Genomic DNA, 9,718 nt, shown 5'->3' on the forward strand with positions numbered 1-9,718 from the left:
AAGCCCCTTGTGGAGACTTGGAACAAATATAGTCTAAGCTATACTCCAACGTAATGCTGGGAGTTTGTGGCACTGTTGGAGGTGCCTTCCTTTAGATGAGACGTTAAACCGAGGCCCTGTCTGCCTATTCAAGTAGACATTAAAGATGCCACTGCACTATTCGAAAACATAAGGGAGTTTCTCCCAATGCCCTGACCAACAACCTCCTTCAGCCCCAATAGAAGTTGGTCATTTGCTTCATGGCAGTTTGTGGGAAATTGCTGTTTGCAAATTGGCTGCCGCATATTCCCCACACTTCACAGGATATTCTGAGAAGCACTTTGGGACATCCTCCCAATGTGAAAGGCCTACACCAAAGGTAAGATTATTATTAAGTTTACTCATTGGCATACAATAAATGCATCCAACTTGCAATTTTGAATCTAATCAATAACAACTTGCATTTATATAGCGCCCTTCATGCCAGGCGGCATCTCAGAGCGCTTAATTAATTTTAATTCCTGAAACTTCACAGAACCATAGTTAAGGAATAAGAAACATAAAATACTATACAACAACATATTGTCTCCAAAATCACATTGCACTCATGTAATTCAGGATCAATAGGGTCGTAAGCTAGTCAATAGAACACAATATCTATTCCTAGGGAATTTTGATACACCGAACAATGTACAATGCTAACATAATTTACAACAGATTCCTCTCCATTGCTTTGCCATCTCCAAGTGCAAGTTTTAAAGGATTTTCCCAACATCAACTAAACACATTGCAAAAAAATAAATGCCCATTGACGGCTATAACAGTACTCCACCACAAGCTGCCTATATATATTATACAATGCAAAATATTTAGTTTTAAAAACTAAACAGTCATATACAGGATTTTTCTAAAGTACAGAAACCTATTCAACAATATGCTGAAAATATGCTGAAGCAAATGAAATAAACATTTGCCAACATTCCAAAAATAAAGTATTTTGGAGCAGAATGCTATCAGGATCACAAATGCAATCTGTAAGATTTTTCATAATTGTGAAACTACCATAATGAGATTTTTAATTATTTTTACAAACTTCTAAAAACCAAAAATGTGTACAAACACAATTTTACTTTGTGCTTATAGAGTCCTAGGTGCACTATAAATTCCCCAATCACATTACAAATATATGGCTGCCGGTTAGCCTACAAAAATTATTTTATACTCAACATTAATAAATAGAGGTTAACAAAATAAACCATATCTCTCTACAATAGGCAATGGGGATTCACAACTATAAAAAAATTGTGAAAGTTAAAATATTGGACATCTTATTAACAACTAGCTGTACCCATTGCAGCTTCGACATTCTGTACAATGTTTAAGGGAACTAGATTAACTCATCACAAAATCAGTTTTTTTTCTGAATATTTTCCTCAGGTCTAAGGATTAATTATTTTTTCCAACGTATTTTCTACAATCATGTTTGCTTACAATTACTAAACGGGGGGAACAAAAAGATGGGGTCTGGGGTATGGTATTTATACATGCATTTCGCTGGAAGACCCACCGTCACTTGAGTGAACAGAAGGGAAGGTATGAATCCGATACTATGATGCACATTAAAGAGCTGCACAGAATGCAATCAGGAGCATTTTAGGCACACAAAACAAATGTTCACGATTATTTTTTAAAAAACTAGCACAGATTAATACTTAAATCTTTATTCCCCATACCCCCCAATCTTTCACGGCCACGCAATCAATCAACTTTTTTCTAAAGCAATCGGTAATGTATTTAAATTATCTGGTATCACTGTTAGAATAGGCTGTTGGTAAATAAGAGGAATACAACTTACGTCCAGTCAATAAAATGTTATTAAAAATAAGTGACAAATGCCTCTTTATATTTAAACTCATGGAACCCATTAGCTTGGTGGGAACTTGCCCGATCGAGCATTACCACACTTTTGTACGCTAGGTTTTTGCCCCTAGAGTCAATTCACCACCCCCTTAAAAACACAAACAGCAAAATTTACTGAAAACGCACTTGAAATGTTAGCGAATCAAAAGGTTTAATGATCTAACACACCGAAAATATTAACACGATCTATTTCTACGACTCACGATAACAACTGACTAAAAATTAAAAATTAAAAACTGAAATCCTGTCACGCAGATAAGGGCTGCCTTTGTACAAATGTACATTTCTATACAAAAGTTTTCGCGAAACACATGCGGTCATGTGTCATTTCAATAACCATGTCTGCATCTCCACTAGATTTAAAATATAAATGCAATGTCACATGCACTCTTTGATTGAGCAGCCATTACAATATTTGTACATTTGCTGCTTGGTGCTACAGGTTGAGCAAGAGCCACATTGTGTCTTGTTTTTTTAAGGGGAAAAAAGCCGACAAACAAGCTCGGCGGCGGGTAGATTTCCAACGATTTGACAACAAATCGCGTTTGGAAATGGTGCTTATTTCAAATGCGATACAGTTGAAAGCCCCCGGAGTTTCTGCTTCCCCCTGTTCCCACCCACAGTCTCCCACACTCCGTTTTCTCTCTCTCTCCCCTCCCTGTCCCGCCATCTTGGGTCGAGACAAGCAGCCATTTTTAACGCGGAGCCAAACTTGAACACACACAACACACAAAACCCATGGCACTGAGAGTCCGGGGGAAGGGGGGAGGGAGGGAGGAGGGAATGAGGGAAAACAATTTTAATGTAACGTACCAACAAAACGACAACCCTTCGGTCACAGCGTACTGTTAACATCTGAAAACGACCGACAGTCTGCACCCAATTGGTTTGCAAATTATTATCATAAATAAAAACGCTGAATGAACGGAGTTGTGTGCACAGGGAGGGAGGGAGGGAGGCTTCCTCAAACCTTGCGTTTTTTCGTCGTCAGGGAGAAGAATAATGCACACCCTCATCACCGGCACATTCGGAAAAAACTGAAGAACAGCAACTAATTTAATTTCAAACATAAAAAAAACAAACCCCGCCGATGTCGCTTCGTCTCAGCTCTTACCTTTATTAACAAGGCCTTCGTTCTGGCGCCATCTTCATGAAGCTTCAGAAATCCAAACAGTCGGCTGTGCGATAGCGACAGAGAGGGGAGATGACACACGTTAAAATCGTTTTTAATTTATGCAAAAATACCAAAACTTAACCGAATAAACAGCACAAAACTTGCACATTTTTTCTAACCTATCGAGAGTTGCAACAGAGTCCCTCTCCTGAGGCGTCAGAGTTGGAAAGTCATCCTCAATTTCACTCGGTTTTCCCGCCGCCATTTTCTTTTCCTCATCACCGAATGATACTCCACAGGATTTCATGGGGTTACAGACCAGAGATGAAAAAAATTGTTTGCAATTTATTTTTATTATTCCTTTTATTATTCCCTTGGACTTTTTGTTGTTGTTGCTTTTCTTTTTTTTTACATCCTTTTAAGGTTCTCCTCCTTCGCACCAAGCGCTGCTGGAGTCCTTTGTTGATTTTTTTTAAAAGAGCATTGAAATGATATTAGACAGAGAGAGAGAGAGAGTGAGTGAAGGGGGGAAAAAAACCCGAGAAAAAAAACTTCAAAGCAGAAAGTTGTAATTGTGTCACACCGAATCCACGCCGTCAGCGCACAGCCACCACAGCCGCTCCCCCGCCAATGGCCGCGCGCTGCCAGCCCCACGTGACTTTGTGTTGATTTACGTCAGCTCGTGCCTTGGGTTCCCGCCCACTCGCCGACTCCCCGCCCTCCCGCCCCACGTGACCGGCCGGCTCCCCTCGCCGCCCCTCCTGGTTTTCAAACGACCGATTGGCTGGCTCGCCCGTCACTCACGTCAACGGCCGCGGCGCGGGGCACCTGGGACTGGGCTTGTGGGGGTATAAAAGGATCGTTGGGTGCGTACGCCTTTTTAGTCTTTCTCTGCGTTATAATGTAAGATTGTTTTCCTCGTGGATCGGAGGCAGTGTGAAAAGTGAGGCAGACGGTTTTATTATGTTGTGTGGGGTGAGGTGGGGGGGGGGGAAGGCTTCATTTTAAGTTTACTGAAAACAAACGCGTTTTGAAAATATTTGCCGGAGGCGCGAGGAGGGCGAGGTTTCTCCTCGAGTCGAAAATGTTCTAGAAGGGGGGATTAGAAAGCCACCACCCGGCGGGTGGGGGAGGAACGCGACAGAAATGGCTTCGGTGCCAACAAAAGCCGAGCTGACAGCAGGCGCCTCAATCACAGCCGAGGCTTTCGCTTCGGTAACGCCTTTTGAGTTTTCTGGCTTTCCCCCTCTTTTTGCTCACCCGCCGAACCCCCGTCTTTCGGGTCCCAGACGTTCATCGACGGCTGGAGACGATGTGAAATTTATAATATAAACGCACCTCAGCGTGGGATGGTTGACTGCTCCTCAGCCTCCCTCCCTCCCTCCCTCCCCCTCCTCGTGTGCTCCCTCGCCAGCCCATTTCTGCCTCCCAGAGCTCGTACCAGTTGCCAATGCGATTACCGACCTTTTTCACTTTAACTTCGCTTATTCTTTCTCTCGCTCTGCCCTTCCGTTCTACTCGTTGAAATTGGTTCCTATCATACGCGATAGTGGTGGTGTAACTGGTCTGTGAAAGCGCTGTGGGCTTTTCGAAAATAACAACTGCAGGAATGGTCCCCAGGGCCGTCTAAGTCACCACCTTTCAAGGCTGGGAGTAGATGGATATTTTTCACAACCATTAATTTGCAATGCCCCACCCATGATCAGCCAACAAAAGGTGTCTTTGCTACGTAGTAATGAGCTGTGTTTAATCATGAATAGAACTGAGCTTACACCGTGTTGTATTACTGGGTCCTCAGGAATGATGTCCATCTTGGATTGACTGCGTTGACTTAACTGGTGACAACGCTGGGTAACTAACATCTGCGTGGAATCTTATTCGGATATGTTCAAGCATAGTGCAGCTGATAATGAATATCTGCATTTTGATGCATGCAGATATTACAGCAAGCTGTGTCCCAAATAATGTTGGGAACACTCAGCAGGTCAGGCAGCAGCTATGGAGAGAGGAAAGTGAGTTGATGTTTCAAGTCGATGACCTTTTGTCAGAACTGGGGAATGTTGGAAGGTTTCCAGCATCTACGGTATTTTTCCTTTTGTTAACAAATAAGTTTGCCTTCCAGCTCATGTGTTGTGAACCAGAGCCCTAGTAAACACTTTAGGTATCTATCTAGTTGATTCAAAGCATGATAACTTTTTACATAGTAGTTTTATGGAATCAGAGCCAAGCAGAAAGCAATTTTGGCCCAACCATGCCCTAATACTCCTCTTATGTATAAGTATTTTTTGCGTCTTAAGTATTTTTGGAAATAAACTTTAATGCTCTCTAGTTTTGAAACTCCGCCGCCCAGATACTCATCTGTACAAAACTCCATAGCCCCATTACACCAGTCCTTGCTAGGCCCCAATGGCTCCCAATTGTTACATGGATTGTTTTCAAGATCCTTTATTTGTTTTCTTATCCCTTCATGTCTTGGCACCTCCCTACCTATCCGACTTGCTTACTCGTATTCCACCACCCTCTGCTCAGCTGGCTCTGGCTTCCTGATTGCCCCTCAGCTCCACCTTTGGTGGCCATGCCTTCAGCCACTGCAGCCTGAAACTCTCTCTCAATCCCTTCACCTTGTCTGCTCCCTCCCCACTTTTGAATCCCACCTAAAGACCCTTTTTGATCGTGCTTATTGTCACCTCCCTCTCCCCCTGACATGGGGTCAGACTCCACCACTGTTAAGCACTCCGGGAAGCTACCCGCGTGAAGGGCATTATATAAATGCAAGATGTTGTTATTGACTTCACTGTCCGATGGAAAATGTTTCTCATTCTTATCAAAATGCTTCATAATTTTGAACTCTCAGGTGTCTTTTTCAATCTTTGTTCTAGTAAAAAAAAGCTCCAGTGTCGCCCTCATCTGTCTCTTCATTTGTCGACAAATAGTCATTACACATCACAGTAATATCTTCTGCAATATTGCCCGACTCCACTACTGCCTCACCCATCGGGCCACCAAAATCTTCATACAAGCATTCGTCACCTCAAGGCTCGACTACGGAAACTCTCTCCTTGTCAGCCTCCCCATCTCTTCCCTCCACAAGCTGCAGATTATCCAGAACTCTGCAGCTTGTGTCCTCTTCCCCCACCAGGCTCTGTGACCCATCACCCCCACCCTTGCCCAGCTCCACTGGCTCCCCATCCTTCAGACGATAGAATTCAAAATCCTCGTCCTCACTTTCAAGTCCCTCCACGACCTTGCCCCCTCCTACATCTCTGACCTGGTGAAACTCTGTCAACCTATCCACTCAGCAGGCTCCGGCCCGACCTGCCCTACCATCAGGGGCCGGGCTTTCAGCCTCTCTGCCCCCTCTTTGGAACTCCATCCCATAATACCTTTGTCTTGCTCCCTCTCTTGCCTCCTTCAAGGTATGACTCAAGCCCCTACTATTTGACCGTGCCTTTGGCCACCCTCCTACTCCCTCTGACCTCCCTCATGCCAACCCTGCCCCCCACGCTCGGGTCCTGAGCCCTGACTGTTCAGTGTTTTGGGACATCCTACCGACATTAAAAGGCGCTTTACAAATGTAATGTTGTTGGAAGTGCTTTGAGCTATTTTGATGATGTGCTTTATTAAATGCATAGATTATTATAACTATAGTAGGTATTATAATAATTATTATATTATAATTATAACTATAGTAGGTCTCCGACCTACTATCCCCCTACTTACCTGCCCATATCCTCCGTTCCTCTGGCTCTGGTCTGCTCCACATCCCCCACCCAACTGCCCTATCATCGGTGGCCGGGTCTTCAGCCCCGAGGCTCTGGAACTCCATCCCCCAGTGCCTTTGTCTTGCTTCCTCCCTTTCCTCCTTCAAGGCTGGTCTCAAGACCTTTCTCGTCAACCTTGCCTTCAGCTCCCCTCCTTGCTCGCTCCCTTCCCTCACCCTGACCATTTCCCCCCTGCTCGGGTCCTGACCCAACTGTACAGCGCCTTGGGACATCCTCCCGAAGTGAAAGGCGCTCTATAAATGGAATCTTGTTGTTGTTTTTATGTCTCATTATAAAACAGCATACTACAGTCAAACCTATTAAGCCAACCACCTCTATTCAGCAACCATTTGCTGTTAAGAACCACCCTGGAACAATCCTGACTGACTTTCCACAATAAACCACCTCTATACAGCAAGCATCTGTCTTAACAAAACCAGTGGCCACTCTTTTAATCCAATGGGTGTAGACAGAATTTAAGTGTACTTGTAATGCAATACCAATTTTTGTGGGCCTCACAATATAGACTCACACTAGACTCCTAGTGTATTTACCAATGCAGTGAGCAGCCCAAGCGATACCCACAGCTTTCCTTCTCACCAGTGAGGCGACATTGGTAAATATCCTATGAGTCTAGCGGGAATTTACACACCCATGGGCTTCTTTAATTTTCCAGCCATGCCAAAACCTTACTCGGAGGTTATCCTTACATAAAGGCCAATTTCTTCCAATCCTCAGTGATTGCTGAAAACAGGTTTGACTATCAGTTTTTTAAAGGTTTGTCAACTTATCTTCCCACTTTTAAAGATGTCTCTTTCACTCTTTCAAAATATTAAAGAAACTTCACATGCAGTTGAAAATAACATAACCAGTATGAGGATTGCTGAATCCTTAATATAGTTATGGTAAAGAACAAAAACAATTGGATATCAAGACCAAATAAAACATTCTGAACTTTCAGCAAAGTATAGTGAGGATGTGGACCATATTAAACCTTATTATTAAACTGCTGTACTCAATTGGCTACTGCATTTCTCCTGTAATTCACTTTACATTATATTCTGTGATGTGGCTCCCTTAAGACTCCCTGTACACCTTAGGGACTTGAGCCTCAAGATTTCTTATAGTTTTAACTTAAGGCAATTGTCTTAAAATTTATTGTGCAGATTTTGGAATGTTCCTAAAGTACTAATTTGATTTTCAGCTATACCTATAGCTAATGGAAAATCCGTTTCCAAAAAGGGTTGAATTTAAGAATTTCCAAAATGTTGCGCAATCTTATATTTTAAGACCAAGGTCTTACAGCTAAAACTATGACACATGATGGGCCTTGATAGTTTGACACGGGGGAATGCAGGCTGAGTTACCTTTTTTGTTCATTAAAATTGATCTGTAATTATCTCATGAAACTAAAAAGAGAAGGGAGTTTCACCTAGTGTCCTGGCCAAAAATTCTCCCCATTAATTGATTATTTACTTCCCGGACTGGAATGTTACTGGCACAATTGCTTCCTGCTATCGCCAACAGTCACTACATTCCTGTACTCCAGGAGGTGGGGAGGGTAAGGGGGAGTCTCCTTGGAGCTGAACAAGATAACATGTTTGGCAACAGAATGTCAGAATTGAGCCCAACCTCTGCCGGATTTAGCAGATCTTTTCATGAGCCAGGCGGGTCCGCAGTACTCCAGAGCACTGCTGGGGACAGCACAACTAGGCTGGCTCATTGGCAAGACCAGTCACTGGGGGCAGGGATGATTCCCACTTATGCTCCTTTTAACCCTGAAAGCCAAAGCCCTAACTGGTAGGTAGTCCAAGCTGCACTAGCAGTGGGAAAGCTTGCCACACAGTTTTCTCAATGGCAAGCTATGCAGTTTTAGCTAGTTAGACTCCAGCAGTATCCCAAAGCACACGCTGGGATTCCGAAGCCTTGGCTCTTACCATCGTGCGCCTAATACTTTCCAGAATTAGGTAAGCAGGATGTGTCTCTCCATGGAGAGAGTGCACTTTCTATTCCAATAAACATCTCCGGAATTTCCAAGTATAGATAGAATGCATGTTTTGGATACCTTTTAGAATGGGTTTATAATAAATGTATTTGATATAGCACCTTATCAGGTTGTTGGGATGTCTCTAAGCACTTCACAAAATTTACTGTAAAGTGGATTGACTGTATTTTGAGGGGAAACCATGTTTCAGATGTCGTGTCAGATATCTGGCTGACCAAAAAATAACTACATTTAATAGTAATTATTTGTAAAGTATCTTAAAGAACAAATTTACAGGAAAGAAAATTGTTGAGATACAGTATTTCAACATGATAAAACATTTAGAAATACGAGTTCTACCACTGCAATCCAAATAGTAAATATTATGGAGTAATTATAGTAATTTTATAGTAACCTTTATTTTTGTGGCATATTAAAATGTATAAAATCTAAATGTGTGTGTGTAGAATACTGGCAATCTGTGAGTAATTATAGTAAGCAATGAAAAGATTATATTGATATAAAAAATTAGAGCAATCTTTCCATAATTTACGGTCATTTGAAATTGGATATTAGAATATTGCCTTGAAATTACTCCTGGTGTCTGTCATTAACTAACGTATGCAGTTTTAATTTTATGTAGATTTCATTTTGGATCTGCTTGTGTGCCATAAAGGGTTTTCAGTATGTTACATGCCTTTGAGGAAAATGACAGTCACATGAACGATTAACTGGTAACACAAATACTGCAAGTGTGTCCAGAAATAATTGCAGATGAACACCACAAAAAATTATGATCAACATTTATTATTAGAAAAAAAATCTGAAATACAATGCTGTTTATTTACTATAAATGTACGTTAATTATAATTGAAATATATTTGATTATCTTGAAAGATACAAGAATATTTTAGTTTTTTAATTCACATCATCACTCGCAACATTTCCTGCAAAATAGAG

At 42.1% G+C, this 9,718-nt stretch overlaps 1 protein-coding gene across 1 annotated transcript in view; it reads right to left on the reverse strand.

Annotated features, from left to right (window-relative positions):
- The window catches only part of kdm6a (lysine (K)-specific demethylase 6A), a 143,165-nt gene extending 139,644 nt beyond the window's left edge, over nucleotides 1-3,521 (reverse strand). Inside the window, 2 exon segments of the mRNA XM_007901685.2 lie at nucleotides 3,014-3,077; nucleotides 3,193-3,521. Coding sequence (XP_007899876.2) covers nucleotides 3,014-3,077; nucleotides 3,193-3,320 — 192 coding nt within the window. The 5' untranslated portion in view covers nucleotides 3,321-3,521.
- Nucleotides 3,522-9,718: the final 6,197 nt, after the last annotated feature.

The sequence above is a fragment of the Callorhinchus milii genome, unplaced genomic scaffold (assembly GCF_018977255.1).
Source record: "Callorhinchus milii isolate IMCB2004 unplaced genomic scaffold, IMCB_Cmil_1.0 Scaffold46, whole genome shotgun sequence".
Classification (NCBI taxonomy): domain Eukaryota; kingdom Metazoa; phylum Chordata; class Chondrichthyes; order Chimaeriformes; family Callorhinchidae; genus Callorhinchus; species Callorhinchus milii.